This window comes from Rana temporaria, chromosome 2 (assembly GCF_905171775.1).
Source record: "Rana temporaria chromosome 2, aRanTem1.1, whole genome shotgun sequence".
Classification (NCBI taxonomy): domain Eukaryota; kingdom Metazoa; phylum Chordata; class Amphibia; order Anura; family Ranidae; genus Rana; species Rana temporaria.
In genome coordinates, this window is record NC_053490.1 from 201261335 (window position 1) to 201278601 (window position 17267).

A 17267-nucleotide genomic window follows, 5' to 3' on the forward strand; every position below is an offset into this window, starting at 1 on the left:
GCATAATGTTTTCACCTTCACATTTGACTGTTGTTACCCTCCCACCAAGCTGCTTGGCGATGGTCTTATAGCCCATTCGAGCCTTGTGAAGGTCTCCAATCTTGTCCCTGACATCCTTGGACAGTTCTTTGGTCTTGGCCATGGTGGAGAGATTGGAATCTGATTGATAGCTTCTGTAGACAGGTGTCTTTTATACAGGTAACAAGCCGAGATTAGGAGCACTCCCTTTAAGAGCACTCCCTTTAAGAGCACAAAATAAAAACATAACATAATTAAAGTGGAGGTTCACCCTATAAAAAATTTCTAACACTACATCCAGCACCGTGCTGCATATAAAACTGCATATAAAATGACACTGACCTTTATTTATTTTTTGCCGTAGATATCGGTGCGCAGGCGCCGAATAGAGCCGAGCCGACCCGAGCTTCCTTCGGGAAGTCGTGACGCGCTGTGTGCGTTGTCGTTTAGCATGTCAATCAATTGGCATGACAATAGGAACGCCCACTCCCGCGGGATTCCCTACCCGGAAGCCGCGTGAATTCCACGGGACCACGGCTAAACGATATCTACAGCAAAAAATAAATAAAGGTCAGTGTAATTTTATATGCAGCACGGTGCTGGATGTAGTGTTAGAAATTTTTTATAGGGTGAACCTCCACTTTAATAACAAAAATATCCAGAAAAATGCATTTCCAAAATGCCAAAAAAATGTACAGCTACTTTAAAGCGGGGGTTCACCCAAAACATATTTTTTTAGCATTACATTCAGCCGAGTTGTCAGAATGACAATTGGCTGTGTTTTTTTTTATTTTTATTGCCGTACATACCGTATTTTCACCGCCGCTTCCGGGTATGTAATCTGCGGCACTGGGCGTTCCTAATTGATTGACATCCTTCCGACCGGCGCATGCAGCGCGTCACGAGTTGCCGAAAGAAGCGGAACGTTGGTGCGCAGGCGCCGTATAGAGCCGACTCGCAGTCCGGCTTCTTTCGGCAACTCGTGACGCGCTGTATGCGCCGGTCGGAAGGATGTCAATCAATTAGGAATGCCCAGTCCCGCAGATTACATACCCGGAAGCGGCGGTAAAAATACGGTATGTACGGCAATAAAAAAAAAAAAAACAGCTGATTGTCATTCTGACAACTCGGCTGAATGTAATGCTAAAAAATTTTTTGGGGTAAACCCTCGCTTTAAGTTGATGCGATAGTTTATTTGTTCCCCTCACCATTAGTTCTACCTTATGTGAACCACGTTTCTTAGCAAACTCATGCTATATCGAAGGGGTTTATTCAGTACTATTGAGTAAAAGATGTGTGTATACTCTTCCCCCAACAGAAAATGCTTTCACAGTCTTAGTATTCTGGATTGCATTAAAGTAAAATATTATGTGTCTAAATCTATAAAACAAAGTATAAACGTATTTCTGACATCAGTACTGTGGAATGTCTGTAAAGGGCCTTCTGGGTCACCTCAGAAAACAGAATAAAAGTATTTAAGTTTAGCTGCATTTTTCGTAATCTAGCCCCTGATCTTGGCAGCTGGCCTATGTTTCGTTGTGAATATGCATATGTGGTCTGTACATCCATATGTGTTGGATTATTTAAAGTATACACATAGAATGAAAAATGTAACCTCTTACACAGGGACACTGTTAGAAATCCCAGGACCATGTACAGCCCACGTAACTGGCCTCCCCCTCCCCATTTTTGTTAAAAATATACTAAAATCTTTATTAGTGGACACAAACGCAACATAATTTACAAGATTGCTGCTAAAGCTAAAAGATTAAACTTTATTGAAATAATAAAGAAGCTGTGTGTGTGAATGGGGTCTCGGGGCTCATTCACATTGGCGCTGTGTCCTGTATAATGTGAATCAGTGTTTTTTTTTAATGAGGCTGTAGCTGTGTGCAGGCAGCCTATGTTACGGCAGGGAGAAGCTGCAGCTGTGCCACAAGTCCCAATTTGACAGGTATGTGGGTGCAGGTGTATGGCCCCAAAACAGAAACCGTGTGCATTCAAAGCCACTCACCCACACCTACACACCTATCATAATCGGAACCTGTAGCTGTGTTTGTACAGACACTCTGTCACCATGAAAAACAAACCACTTGTTTATGTCGTATGGGCCAGAGAACCAGTGTGATTACATATTGTAAGTGTGTTATTTTCTTTAAATATTGGTAGTGAGATATCAGGTGTTTAGACTCAATATCTATCTGCAGAATGAATGAACAGGAAGAGCGCTGCACAGTCTCCCTGTTCATTCACACATTAAAGCATAGTATCCACCGTTTACTATGCTTCAGTTATGAACGCAGTGATTGATCAATACTGATCATGCACTGTGTTCATTCCGAAAAGGAAGGGGCAAATTACATATTTACAGTCCCCTTCCCCCGCTCATCTTCCTGAAATTATCTCCTGCAGCCACCGGATCCCCCATCATGCTGCAGGCGGGAACTACAGGGAATTGGTTCAAGTCCATCCACGCCCCAACCCACACCCCACTTCTTCTGTCCAGGTTCCCCTTCCTTCTACACGTCACTTGGGCCCCCCTTACTAGCTGATGGTGCCTGGTGGAACCCTCTTTTTCGTGGCCCTGCTCTTGTGTATCAAGACAGGGCCACTCCTGTGTCTGTCCAACAGGGCTGGACTGGGACAAAAATTTGGCCCTGGACTTCATCCAGACTGGCCCACTTTGACAGGTCTCTCCCATGGAGGCCGGACAACTCCCGCCCCCCCCCGGCCACCCAAGCCCCCTCTCCCCCTTCACTAGCCACTAGCCGTTCTACTTTATTAGAGTAGAACAGCTGGTACTGGTACTCTTATAGGCAGTACCAGTGGGGAAGCTAGACATTATTTCACCCGGGGCAAATAATCAGTTCTGTGCCCCCCCTTATGGGACAAGGTTAGGCAGAAGTGAAAAACTCCCAGGCCATAGCTGTTGAGTCAGCTGTCTGTCCCCTTCCCCATGCTCCTCTGTCGTCGTCCCTGCTTCTCTGTTCCCCCCAGGTGAGCGCTGCGGGGAGGAAGAGGAGGTGAGCGCTGCGGGAAGGGAGAGGAGAGGAGGTCTGCTGTCACTGAAGCCGGCCCACTGAGCCATCGGCCCACCGGGAAACTTCCTGTAGTCCCAATGGCCAGTCCATCCCTGCTGTCCTATGAGGCTGCAGGACCCCTTACCCTCTGTGCTAATTAGCCCTGTACTGATCACATGCACCCTAAGGGAAAAAAAAAACTCTTTAGCAATGCACCAAACTGAGCATGTGCAGAGTGACTCCAAAGGCTCTGTCTTATCAGGAGTTATGTTGGGGACAGTGGAAGAAGGGGAGAATCAGAAAAGACAGGATCCAACAGCCCTATTTATACAATGTAGAGGATTAACTCATTTGGCTCCACAGTGAGTATAACGAGCATTGTTTACTGCATATACAAACTTGGGTAGATTTAGTAAGATCGTCGCAACTTTGCGGCGGCGTAGCTTAAGGAATTTAAGATAGTAAGTAAGCTAGTAAGTAAGTTAGCGAGGTAAGTACATGATTCACAATGTACTTGCCTGCTAAGTTACGTCGGCGTAGCCTGAATCGGCGTGCGTAAGGGCGCCTAATTCAAATGTGTGTTAGGGGGGCGTGTTGTAAGCTAATTGTGCTTGACCTTACGTTTTTGATGTTTTTTTTTTACTGAGCATGCGCCGGGCGACTACATTTCCCAGTGTGTATTGCGGCTAAGTACGCCACACGGGCCTATTGATTTTGACGTGGACGTAAACGACGTAAATCCCGATTCGCGGACGACTTACGCAAACGACGTAAAAAATTCGAATCTCGCGGCGGGAACGGCGGCCATACTTTAACATTGTTATTCCACCTAATAGATGGAATAACTTTAGGCCTGCTAATGCCTTACGGAAACAACGTAAATCGACTGCGGCGGCCGGGCGTACGTTCGTGAATCGGCGTATCAACTCATTTACATATTCTACGCCGACCGCAATGGAAGCGCCACCTAGCGGCCATCCAAAATATTGCAATCTAAGATAGGACGGCGCAAGCCGTTCTACCTTAGATATGTTTAAGCGTATCTCTGTTTGAGCATACACTTAAACCTAAGTCGGCATAGATTCTGAGTTAGGTCGACTTACCTACTGATAAGTCGGCCTAACTCTACCTGAATCTACCTAACTGATTTTACTGTTGTGGGTTTAGTAACACTTTTACTGAACTGAAAATGAAATTTGATTGGTTTCTGTTGGGGTCCTGCATGTTGTCTTTATCACTTCTGAATAAACCCCAATTTTATTTTTATTTTTTTATCCAAAAATACATTTGTTTTCCATGTCCATTCAACAAACCTTTAGAAGACTGGCATATGGAAAGCATTGTTTTTCTCCTGTGCTCTGCTAATGTGATACACAGTTCTATTTGTGTAACTCTGTCACCTAGGAAATAAGTACGGTATCATTTGCGATGGAATCCGTTGGGATTATGAAGGTAAAGACCTGTTGGATGCTTAGCTAGTTTATGCTCTTGCTGGAAGTGTAGAATTCAGTGATTGCAATCAAACCCCTGACTGAGCTAGGCATGGCTAAGCATAACAATGGACATCGCAGTCTTTGCCAAATCAATTAGAAACATTATTTTCCCCCTTTGTCTTTTTTTGTTATAAACAATCCAGGGCAGCAGTTCTTCAGACATCCCTGTGATCTCTAAGAAGGCAGCGAATCATTTCCCTCCCTTCCTTCCAGGCATAGCTGTTTTCTTGAAGTTCCTTGGGAATTTCTTTTCCACTATTCTCCCTCCTCCAGAGCGTGTCTCACAAAAACATCTTGGGCTTTAACTTTACAGCAGCATTTCCCTCTTCAGAGACTTAAACGGGACCATCTGTGTGTCTGAGGGAAGAACATGCTGGTGTCGTAATGTTTGGCCAGGTTATTGATCCGATTGTGTGGCGTCAGATGCACAGCCCATGACCTCTAGTGATGTGAGGTGAACGGTGGCTTGTGCCGTTGCGGAAGGTCTGTGTGATATTGGGTTACTTTCTGAATGATTCTCCTGTACCCACAGTGGGTGCCAGCCCTTTGTAAGATATTTCTGATTTGGAAACCAAAGAGGGTCACCTTGTACCCGAAGAGTATGTTAAGTACACAAAGGAGGAAGAAATGTTCAGCCATTTAACTTTAATGGAAAATTGATTAGTGATGGCAGTATTGGAAGTTCAGCATAATCAATAGTTCTTTTTCATTTTTGCTGTTGGAAAGAAAGCTTATCACCTCGTTTCACTCAGTCGGAATGTTAAAGCATCCTTGTGGATTACGCTAGACGAAATAGACTTTTGATATTTCATCGGAACTCGCCATTTTCAAGCCTTTTCTTTTGTCTACATTGTGGAGTTTATAGATTCTTCCAAAAGCAGTTTATACTAGCATGACAGTGTAATCCCAGGAACACTTATGTCTTTGCACAGATTAAGAGAAAGGCACGAGGGTCATGGTAGTAGATCATCGCCCAGAGTCACTCAAGTCCTTCATAATGTGTTATCTTCTGTGCGCCGCTCACTGCCCAGGAGGGGCTGGAGGAAAAGCTCTCACCAAGCATGTTCTGGTAAGGTACCTCTTCTGGTAGATATTTATGGCAACTGTTTCTTGCTGATTTTTGTGGCTTGCTATTAAAGCGGGAGTTCACCCGAAATTTTTTTTTTTTAACATTAGATTGATGTTTGTTTTGTGAAGGGGAATCGGGTGTTTTTTTTTAAATCGAAGCAGTACTTACCGTTTTAGAGATAAATCTTCTCAGCCGCTTCCGGGTATGGTCTTCGGGACTGGGCGTTCCTATTTGATTGACAGGCTTCCGACAGTCGCATACATCGCGTCACGAGTAGCCGAAAGAAGCCGAACGTCGGTGCGGCTCTTTACGGCGCCTGCGCACCGGCGTTCGGCTACTTTCGGAAAATCGTGACGTGATGTATGCGACCGTCGGAAGCCTGTCGGAAGCCTTTCAATCAAATAGGAACGCCCAGTCCCACAGCCCATACCCGGAAGCGGTGGAGAAGATCGCTCTCTAAAACGGTAAGTACTGCTTCGATTTTAAAAAAAACTACCCGATTCCCCTTGACAAAACGAGTATCAATCTAATGTTAAAAATTAAGTTTTCGGGTGAACCTCCACTTTAAATGGCTTACAGTTCATTTACCTCATTTATTCTTGGCTATGTATTACACCATTTAAAGGGGGTTGTAAAGGTACAATTAAAAAAAAAAAAATTAAAATGATATGTTGGTGCAAATAAAAAAAGTATCACGGACAGTACTCAATTATCTCTGTCACAATTGCACTAATACGGCTACAATCACGTCAAGATTAAAGGGGTTGTAAAGGTACAATTTTTTTTTTCCTAAATAGCTTCCTTTACATTAGTGCAGTCCTCCTTCACTTACCTCATCCTTCCATTTTGCTTTTAAATGTTCTTATTTCTTCTGAGAAATCCTCACTTCCTGTTCTTCTGTCTGTAACTACACACAGTAATGCAAGGCTTTCTCCCTGGTGTGGAGTGTCGTGCTCGCCCCCTCCCTTGGACAACAGAATAATCAGGATGCCCACTAACACACAGCTCCTTTCTCTATCTGCAACGTAGAGTGTCCTGACTCTCCTGTAGTATAAGCTTGCTTGCGGGTGTCTATCCACCAGCTCTTACTGTGAAGAAGCCTTTCTATGTGGAAGTTGAATCTCTTTTCCTCCAGACGTAAAAAGTGTCCCCTTGTCCTTTGTAATGATCTGAAAGTGAATAACTCTACACCAAGTTCGCTATATGGACCACCTCTATATTTATACATCATTTCACATCCGCTACTAAGTTGTACCAGTATATTCCTGACTCAATGTTATTCGGTGTTGGCTACCACAGTTATAGCTCCCCAGATTTGTGGTAGTGGCAATGCTATTTCTAGGCCCGGATTTACTCCCTTTGCCGCCCCAAGGCCAGGTCCTTCAATGCTGCCCCCGCCTGCGCAGTACAGGCGGGACATTATGCATCGGGGGACTTTTTTTTTCAGCAGGACACTGAGAAGCGGGGGGGGTGGTGGTGCTGCCGAAAATGACATTGAGAACCGGGAGGGGGGTTGCTGCTGCCAAGAACTAGCTCACCTCCCCTCTTCCCTCTGTTTTTTCACCTCTCACCATCCGCATCCGGGGGGAACTCCCGATATGAAAGTAAAAGTGTCCTCTCCTCTCAGCCGCAGTGCCGCCCCTGCACCCACTGCCGCCCCGAGGCCTGGCCTTGTTGGCCTTGTCTGGAATCCGGCCCTGGCTATTTCAAACCATGGAATAGCAATGCTGTCAACACCCCCCTTCTTCCCACATAATCTCTTCCTTCATTGGTGGTCAGTGGCAGTGCTGTTAACCGCTCTTCCTACATTGGTGATCAGCAACCCATTGAGTGTTTATGTACCAGATCATCCACTCCTGCTCTCTCCTTGATGATGTTAAGCCAGGGCTACTGTCAGGATCAATTTTCCTTGACAGTACTGACTTTATTTCAGCAGGAACGCAGACGGCATTCCAGTACTTGGCATCCTGCTACCACCCTTCAAACTGTCCAACAGGCCACAAAGAGAGTTGACATGCCTCGTGTTGGGCATCAGGCTTCTAAACTGTACAGGCAGCATTTATCTGGTGGAATACTTAGTAACAGATCTGAAAATATGTGGAATTGTAGTTGGTTATTGTCCAGTCCTTTCTAAGAATGACTTCCATAACATTATGAAGTGTTTAGTAATGTACTTGAAAAAACAAGAAAGATATGAATATCACTGTTTCCTTGGAGACTTTGAAGTCATATGGTAAATGTATTACTAGACGATACCGGCGTTTGCTGTCACTGCTTTATCACCCTGACTGACCTTAGAAAAACTATTTGAGGATTGGAAAAGCATTGATTCAATCCATTTGAATTTTATTTTAGTAAAATGTAAAGGGTATAAATGTATCCATTTCCATGAGAGCTGGTAGATATCTGAGTGCCCCCTTCTTTTTAAGAGGTTCCAGATCCCCCTATAATTTCCCCACCTCCTCTTTGTGGCATCAGAGGTGGGAAAGGTATCCTTGTCCCTCGAGACTGGAACAAGGGTGATTTGCAAAGGAGGGGGGTGCCCTTACCCAGGGCCGGTGCAAGGATTTCTGCCTACACAAGCGAAGCTCCATTTTGGCGCCCCCCCCCCCCCCCCAACGGCCACCCACCTCCCTTGCAAAAATGTTTCTTTCAATAATTTTTTTATATAAAAAAAACACTAATTTGTGCTTTTGTAACTACGCCACACCAGAAATTCTTAGTATAATATACACCATAGTACCATACTACTAAATGTAAAACATACTGGACCCCTTTACATTACACAGCACCATACACCACTGGACCCCTTTACATTACATAGCACCCTGCACCACAGTTCAGACCCCCCAACAGTGCAGACCCCCACCCCCCACAGTACAGACACCCCTATAGTGCAGACCCCCACAGTACAGACACCCCTACAGTGCAGACCCCCATACCCCACAGTACAGACACCCCTATAGTGCAGATGCCCACCCCTACAGTGCAGACCCCCACAGTACAGACACCCCTACAGTGCAGACCCCCATACCCCACAGTACAGACACCCCTATAGTGCAGATGCCCACCCCTACAGTGCAGACCCCCACAGTACAGACACCCCTATAGTGAAGACCCCTACACAGTACAGACACCCCTATAGTGCAGACCCCCCCTCACAGTACAGAGTGACCCATAATCAATACCTTAGTCAGATAAGCGCGGGACATGCAAAAAACTGGTCAGGTGACCGGTCCCCTCCCCCTGTTTAGAAAGGCGGAGGAGGGGGAGGCGGCTTTACTCGGCAGAGACAGTAACAGCTCGGCGGAGACAGCCGAGACTTAACAGAGAAGGGGGGTCACACGGCTCGCGTACCCCCCCCTCCTTGCAAAGCCACTACAGCAGGGGTATTGAATTAAAATTCACGGAGGTCCGATTAGTAACATTTTCTTCCAGCCGAGGTCCGCATCGCAGTTTTGTGCAATTACTCCGATTCTTTACATCACAGCCCAGGCGAGACACACAATTCGTTTGAATGGGCTGCTGTGCCTGAGTTTTCTGCTGGGAAAAGGTCCTGGCATCTTTCTAAAAATGCAGCCGCATGGAAACTGCATGATGCATTTGTACCATGCAATTTACATGTGCGGGAAATTGCACCTTGCATTTCAGTGCATTTAGGAGTCAATGGTACCCCTTCACGTTTTCTGTGCAGCACCTCATTTTGTGCACAGCTGCTTGTCCCCTTCACATATCCCCCCACACAGTATTACCCCCCTTCACATATCACCCCACACAGTATTACCCCCCTTCACATATCACCCCACACAGTATTACCCCCCTTCACATATCACCCCACACAGTATTACCCCCCCTTCACATATCACCCCACACAGTATTACCCCCCCTTCACATATCACCCCACACAGTATTACCCCCCCTTCACATATCACCCCACACAGTATTACCCCCCTTCACATATCACCCCACACAGTATTACCCCCCTTCACATATCACCCCACACAGTATTACCCCCCTTCACATATCACCCCACACAGTATTACCCCCCTTCACATATCACCCCACACAGTATTACCCCCCCTTCACATATCACCCCACACAGTATTACCCCCCCTTCACATATCACCCCACACAGTATTACCCCCCTTCACATATCACCCCACACAGTATTACCCCCCTTCACATATCACCCCACACAGTATTACCCCCCTTCACATATCACCCCACACAGTATTACCCCCCTTCACATATCACCCCACACAGTATTACCCCCCCTTCACATATCACCCCACACAGTATTACCCCCCTTCACATATCCCCCCACACAGTATTACCCCCCCTTCACATATCCCCCCACACAGTATTACCCCCCTTCACATATCCCCCCCACACAGTATTGCCCCCCCCTTCACATATCCCCCCCACACAGTATTGCCCCCCCCTTCACATATCCCCCCACACAGTATTGCCCCCCCCTTCACATATCCCCCCACACAGTATTACCCCCCTTCACATATCCCCCCCACACAGTATTACCCCCTTCACATATCCCCCCCACACAGTATTACCCCCCTTCACATATCCCCCCACACAGTATTACCCCCCTTCACATATCCCCCCACACAGTATTACCCCCCACACAGTAATGCCCCCCCCTTCACATATCCCCCCACACATTACCCCCCTTCACATATCCCCCCACACAGTATTACCCCCCACACAGTAATGCCCCCCCCCTTCACATATCCCCCCACACAGTATTGCCCCCCCTTCACATATCCCCCCCACACAGTATTGCCCCCCCTTCACATATCCCCCCCACACAGTATTGCCCCCCCTTCACATATCCCCCCACACAGTATTGCCCCCCCCTTCACATATCCCCCCACACATTATTACCTGCCTTCACATATACCCCCACACATTATTACCCCCCTTCACATATCCCCCCACAAAGTATTGCCCCCCCTTCACATATCCCCCCACACAGTAATGCACCCCCCTTCACATATCCCCCCACACATTATTGCCCCCCATCACATACCCCCCCACACAGTATTTCCCCATCACACATCCCCCCCCCCCACACAGCACTACCCCCCCCACACACACACACACACAGCACTGTCCCCCCACAGCGCTGCCCCCCCCACACACACAGCACTGTCCCCCCCCCACACACAGCACTGTCCCCCACACACCCCATCCATCACATTTCCATATATTTTCCTCCCTTCCCTCTCCACTCCTACCTTTCACAAGAGCAGAGAGCAGGAGGCGTGACAATCGTGAACCAAATGCACAGGGGCGCGGGAGCTGCCGGGTTTAATTTTCTGTGAACTAGTGATTGGCTGCTAGGACCGCCTCCTAGCAGCCAATCATATCCTGATTAACGTGACAGGCAGTCCAGAATTGTCCCGCCCCCCGCTCCTCTACTCATGATAGCGGAGGAGGCTGGGGACAAAAGCGGCAACTATGCCCATGCAGTGTCACTTGGATCTCTCTTGCCGCGGGGGGGGGGGGGGGGGCGCGCCGCGCCTGCCTGCGCTGCTCGAGTCCTACAAAGGGAACGCGCGTTCCTGCTGTCAAAAAAGTGCAGCAGGGACGCCGTTCCCGCAGGACTCGAGCCCTGGAGCGGGACACAACTGGAGGACGGCGGCAACTGCGGACAATAGAAGAAAAAAAAAAAAAAAATCATCATTCCGCCCCATCCCAGGCTGCGGACCTGCCCGCCCCAAGCGGCCGCTTGGTCCGCCTGGTGGTTGCGCCGGCCCTGCCCTTACCCCCTTGCAAAGTACCCCCACCAATGTAGAAAGGCATGTGGCCTGGTCTGGCATAGGTGGGCATAAGCTCTTGAATGCCTGCATAAGGGTCTGATGGAATCAGAACCACACAGAATCAGACTGGGTTGTTTACATATGTAAGCCAAGCTAATAGTAAAAATGAATGCCACGGTCTTTGTATGAAAATCATACCGATTCCTAATGAAATGTGCAGATAAGGCATCCATAAAAATTGTACCGGTCTGTAATGTCACGTGAAGATTTAAGGCATTGTGTGTTTTCAATGTTGCCCTTTAAGTCACTTGAAAAGGAAAATAAATAAATATATTTCACAATGATAAATGTTCCTTGTGGTAGTTCCCGAGTCCCCATTAGGGTGACCACATTTCCAAACTACCATTCAGGGACACCGCCCCTTCCCAAAAATCAGCTTGTGCTGTAACGAATCACAGCACAGTGATTGGACATAAGAGGCTGGATTTATGATTTCTCCAATCACAAGCAGGGGGCGGGATTGTGCTCCTCCAGGCATTCCCGGCCAGGACAAGTACTGTCAGTGAGTAAAGCGGTGATGTGGTGGCCTTTTTTTGGGGGCATCAGATTGGCCCAGGGGGGTGGCTGTATCAGTTTCATTCCGGGACACTATATTGTCCTGGAATTAATGTGCCCGGGACAGACCTGCAAAATGCGGGACTGTCCCGGGCAATCCGGGACACGTGGTCACCCTAGTCCCCATACATTTCTTTTCCAACAATAGGTTAACTATTATTCTACAAAATGGAATTACCTCCTATATACGGTAATTCAGTGAGGATTGGTGCGAAGTTTAGGGTTTGCAGGCGTTCAGCAGGATTCTTTGAACCCGACTGGAACTGAATCCAGGCAGATTTGTTCATCCCTAGTGAGAAGCAGTGAATATTGTGATGGCGCTGACAATTAGAAAGCTGTAAAAATGCTGCTGACAGTGTCTGTGCGTCAAAAATTGTTTGAAAATGCTGACGGAAGTAACATGAAGTCTCAACATATTTTAAAGGTTTAGATGGCATTACACTGTTTTAGGAGGATGATTTATGTACAGTGAGGGGAAAAAGGATTTGATCCCTCCGCTGATTTTGTACATTTGCCCACTGACAAATGATCAGTCTATAATTTTCAAAAAAATTGATTTGCATTTTAATAAGTATTTGACCCCTTCGCAAAACATGACTTGGTACTTGGTGGCAAAACCCTTGATGGCAATCACAGAGCACAGAGGACAGACGTTTCTTGTAGTTGGCCACCAGGTTTGTACACATCTCAGGAGGGATTTTGCAGATCCTCTCCACGTCATTAAGGTTTTCGGGCTGACGTTTGGTAAATTGAACCTTTAGCTCCTTCCACATATTTTCGATGGGATTAAGGTCTGGAGACTGTCTAGGTCACTACAGGACCTTAATGGGCTTCTTCTTGAGCCACTCCTTTGTTGCCTTGGCTGTGTGTTGTGGGTCATTGTCATGCTGGAATACCCATTCACAACCCATTTGCAATGCCCTGGCTGAGGGAAGGAGGTTCTCACCCAAGATTTGATGGTTCATGGCCCCATCTTTCCTCCATTTGATGCAGTGAAGTTGCCCTGTCCCCTAGGAAGAAAAACACCTCCAAAGCATAATGTTTCCACCTCCATGTTTGACTGTTGTCACCAAGCTGCTTGGTGATGGTCTTGTAGCCCATTCCAGCCTTGTGTAGGTCCCCAATCTTGTTCCTGACATCCATGGACAGCTCTTTGGTCTTAGCCATGGTGGAGATATTGGAATCTGATTGATTGGTAGCTTCTGTAGACAGGTGTCTTTTATACAGGTAACAAGCTAAGATTAGGAGTACTCCCTTTAAGAGAGTGCTCCTAATCTCAGGAATTGCATTCCTCCTCCTCCAAACACATCAAACTGAGTTGATGCCAAAGTATTTGATTTTGGTCTCATCTGACCACAACACTTTCACCCAGTTCCCCTCTGAATCATTCAGATGTTCATTTGCAAACTTCAGACGGGCCTGTACATGTGCTTTCTTGAGCAGGGGACCTTGCGGGCACTGCAGAATTTCAGTCCTTCACAGGGTAGTGTGTTACCAATTGTTTTCTTGGTGACTATGGTCTCAGCTGCCTTGAGATCATTGACAAGATTCTCCTGTGTAGTTCTGGGCTGATTCCTCACAGTTCTCATAATCACTGAAACTCCACAAGGTGAGATCTTGGATGGAGCCCCAGACCAAGGGAGATTGACAGTTATTTTGTGTTTCTTCCATTTGCAAAATATCGCACCAACTGTTGTCACCCTCTTGCCATGCTGCTTGGCAATGGTCTTGTACAGGGCCGGACTTACCATTGGCCTTGACTGGGCTCAAGCCCAGGGGCCCCACCCAATAGGGGGCCCCTTTAAAAAAAAAAAAAAAAAAAATTTTTTTTTTTTTTTATTTTTTTTTTTTTTTAGGGGTCCGGAGGTCCCCAGGGGCCCGGAGGCCCCCAGGGCCCCGGACGGCAACCCCCCTTTTTTTTTATTTATTTTTTTGTAAAAAAATGTTTTTTTTATATATTTTTTATTTTTATATATATAATATTATATATATATATATATATATATATATATATATATATATTTAATTATTATTATTAAAGGGCCCAGGGGTCTCCAGGGCCCCGGATGGCAACCCCCCTTTTTTTTATTTATTTTTTGTAAAAAAATGTTTTTTTTTATATATTTTTTATTTTTATATATATAATATATATATATGTATATATATATATATATATTTTTTATTATTATTATTATTAAAGGGCCCAGGGGTCTCCAGGGCCCCCGGATGGCAACCCACCTTTTTTATTTTTTTATAAAAAAAAATTACATTTTTTTATATATATATATATATTTTTTTTTTATTAAAGGGCTCAGAGGTCCCCAGGGCCCCATGTGGCAACCCCCCCTTTTTTATTTTTTTTATAAATGTTTATTTTTTTATTTTTGTTTATTTTTTTATTTTTTATTAAAAGGCCCAGAGGTTCCCAGGGCCCCCGGATGGCAACCTCCCTTTTTTAATGTATTTTTTATAAATGTTTTTTTTTTTTATTATTAAAGGGCCCAGAGGTTTATTTTTTCTTTTTATTAAAAGGCCCAGAGGTCCCCAGGGCCCCGGATGGCTACATATATTTATATATATTTGTTTTCTTCTTTATTTCTTCTTTTTTTTGTAAAGGCCCCCCCGCTTCTCAATTTGCGGCAGCCCCCACGCTTCTCAATTTCAGGCGGCAGCACCCCCACCCCCCCTAGGTTCTCTGCTTCAGGGGGCCCATGCCTTAAGCTGTGCAAGGGGCCCCAAAATTCCTGATGGCGACCCTGCGCATACCTCCCAACACGCACGGATTCTGTGGGACTTTCCCGCACAGACAGCTTCTTCCCGCAGTCCGGCAAAAGGGTTAATTTTCCCGCACTGCAAGAGGAGGCAGCACGGAAGCAGGAGGAACCGGAGTGGTGTGTGGAGGACTGTGGCTGCTGAAGGGAAGATAGCCGAGAGCCGGGCTAATGACAGTCTGTGGCCCCGGCTGTTGGCACAGGTGAGAGGCACTCCCCCGCTCAACAACTGCAAAATCCCCCCCCCCCCCGCTCAACAACTTTAATGCGCTCCCCCCCGCTCAACAACTTCAATTCGCCCCCCCCCGCTCAACAACTTTAATGCGCTCCCCCCCGCTCAACAACTTCAATTCGCCCCCCCCCCGCTCAACAACTTTAATGCGCTCCCCCCCGCTCAACAACTTCAATTCGCCCCCCCCCGCTCAACAACTTCAATTCGCCCCCCCCCCGCTCAACAACTTTAATGCGCTCCCCCCCGCTCAACAACTTCAATTCGCCCCCCCCCGCTCAACAACTTCGATCCCCCCCAATTCTCGGCTCCAGGGGGCCCCTTCAACACTCAAGCCCAGGGGCCCCCACCACCCTAAGTCCTGCCCTGGTCTTGTAGCCCATTCCAGCCTTGTGTAGGTCTACAATCTTGTCCCTGACATCCTTGGACAGTTCTTTGGTCTTGGCCATGATGGAGAGATTGGAATCTGATTGATTGATTGCTTCTGTACAGGTGTATTTTATACATGTAACAAGCTGATATTAGGAGCACTCCCTAGAGTTTTTCGATTGTTTGCTCTCACGGCCAAATGTTTGTTTTTCAAAAATGGGTTTGCCCGCTTTTTCATATAGTGTATGCCCAGCATAAGCCTAGGTTTACATTGGTATGATTTGCCATGTCAAATCGCCATGCTAAATTGCCAGCACCGCACCGATTCCCAAAAGTAGTTCCTGTACAACTTTTGGCGACTTCGGGGGGCCATTTGCACAGATGTCTACTATCAAAGCGCCCCATCCCCCCGCCCCCTCCCCCCTGACGTCGGACTGCATTGCCGGGTTGAAATTGTTTTTTAACCCGCAGCAATGTGAACCTAGGCTAAAGGTAAAGCTGGAACTTGGCTTTAAATGCCCATTAAACCCAAATCATTATAAGTTAAGTTATAAGTCAATACATGCTATATTACATTAAAAATAAAAATATGTGAAGCGCTCCCTTTTTCCCCAAAAAATACTATGTGATGTAAATACAAAATAAAGTATGACACATGACAACAAAAATATATTTTATATATATATATATATATATATATATATATATATATATATATATATATATATATATATATATATATATTATACATACATGTGTCCAGGGCCGGACTTACCATTGGCCTTGACTGGGCTCAAGCCCAGGGGCCCCACCCAATAGGGGGCCCCTTTAAAAAAAAAAAAAAAAAAAAATTTTTTTTTTTTATTTTTTTTTTTTTTTAGGGGTCCGGAGGTCCCCAGGGGCCCGGAGGCCCCCAGGGCCCCGGACGGCAACCCCCCTTTTTTTTATTTATTTTTTTGTAAAAAAATGTTTTTTTTATATATTTTTTATTTTTATATATATAATATTATATATATATATATATATATATATATATATATATTTAATTATTATTATTAAAGGGCCCAGGGGTCTCCAGGGCCCCGGATGGCAACCCCCCTTTTTTTTATTTATTTTTTGTAAAAAAATGTTTTTTTTATATATTTTTTATTTTTATATATATAATATATATATATGTATATATATATATATATATTTTTTATTATTATTATTATTAAAGGGCCCAGGGGTCTCCAGGGCCCCCGGATGGCAACCCACCTTTTTTATTTTTTTATAAAAAAAAATTACATTTTTTTATATATATATATATATTTTTTTTTTATTAAAGGGCTCAGAGGTCCCCAGGGCCCCATGTGGCAACCCCCCCTTTTTTATTTTTTTTATAAATGTTTATTTTTTTATTTTTGTTTATTTTTTTATTTTTTATTAAAAGGCCCAGAGGTTCCCAGGGCCCCCGGATGGCAACCTCCCTTTTTTAATGTATTTTTTATAAATGTTTTTTTTTTTTATTATTAAAGGGCCCAGAGGTTTATTTTTTCTTTTTATTAAAAGGCCCAGAGGTCCCCAGGGCCCCGGATGGCTACATATATTTATATATATTTGTTTTCTTCTTTATTTCTTCTTTTTTTTGTAAAGGCCCCCCCGCTTCTCAATTTGCGGCAGCCCCCACGCTTCTCAATTTCAGGCGGCAGCACCCCCACCCCCCCTAGGTTCTCTGCTTCAGGGGGCCCATGCCTTAAGCTGTGCAAGGGGCCCCAAAATTCCTGATGGCGACCCTGCGCATACCTCCCAACACGCACGGATTCTGTGGGACTTTCCCGCACAGACAGCTTCTTCCCGCAGTCCGGCAAAAGGGTTAATTTTCCCGCACTGCAAGAGGAGGCAGCACGGAAGCAGGAGGAACCGG

The 17267-nt window shown here is 45.7% G+C and overlaps 1 protein-coding gene across 6 annotated transcripts in view; it reads left to right on the plus strand.

The window, feature by feature from the left end:
* Positions 1-17267, plus strand: part of MCF2L (MCF.2 cell line derived transforming sequence like) — a 358322-nt gene that overhangs the window by 148623 nt on the left and 192432 nt on the right. The window contains exon 1 of one of the 6 annotated variants that reach the window (XM_040336237.1): positions 4716-5600. The exons of the other annotated variants lie outside the window; for them this stretch is intronic. Within the exon in view, the coding sequence (XP_040192171.1) occupies positions 5450-5600 (151 nt within the window). The 5' untranslated portion in view covers positions 4716-5449. Of the gene's footprint in view, positions 1-4715; positions 5601-17267 lie in introns of those variants that run through there. 6 annotated transcript variants of the gene reach the window in all.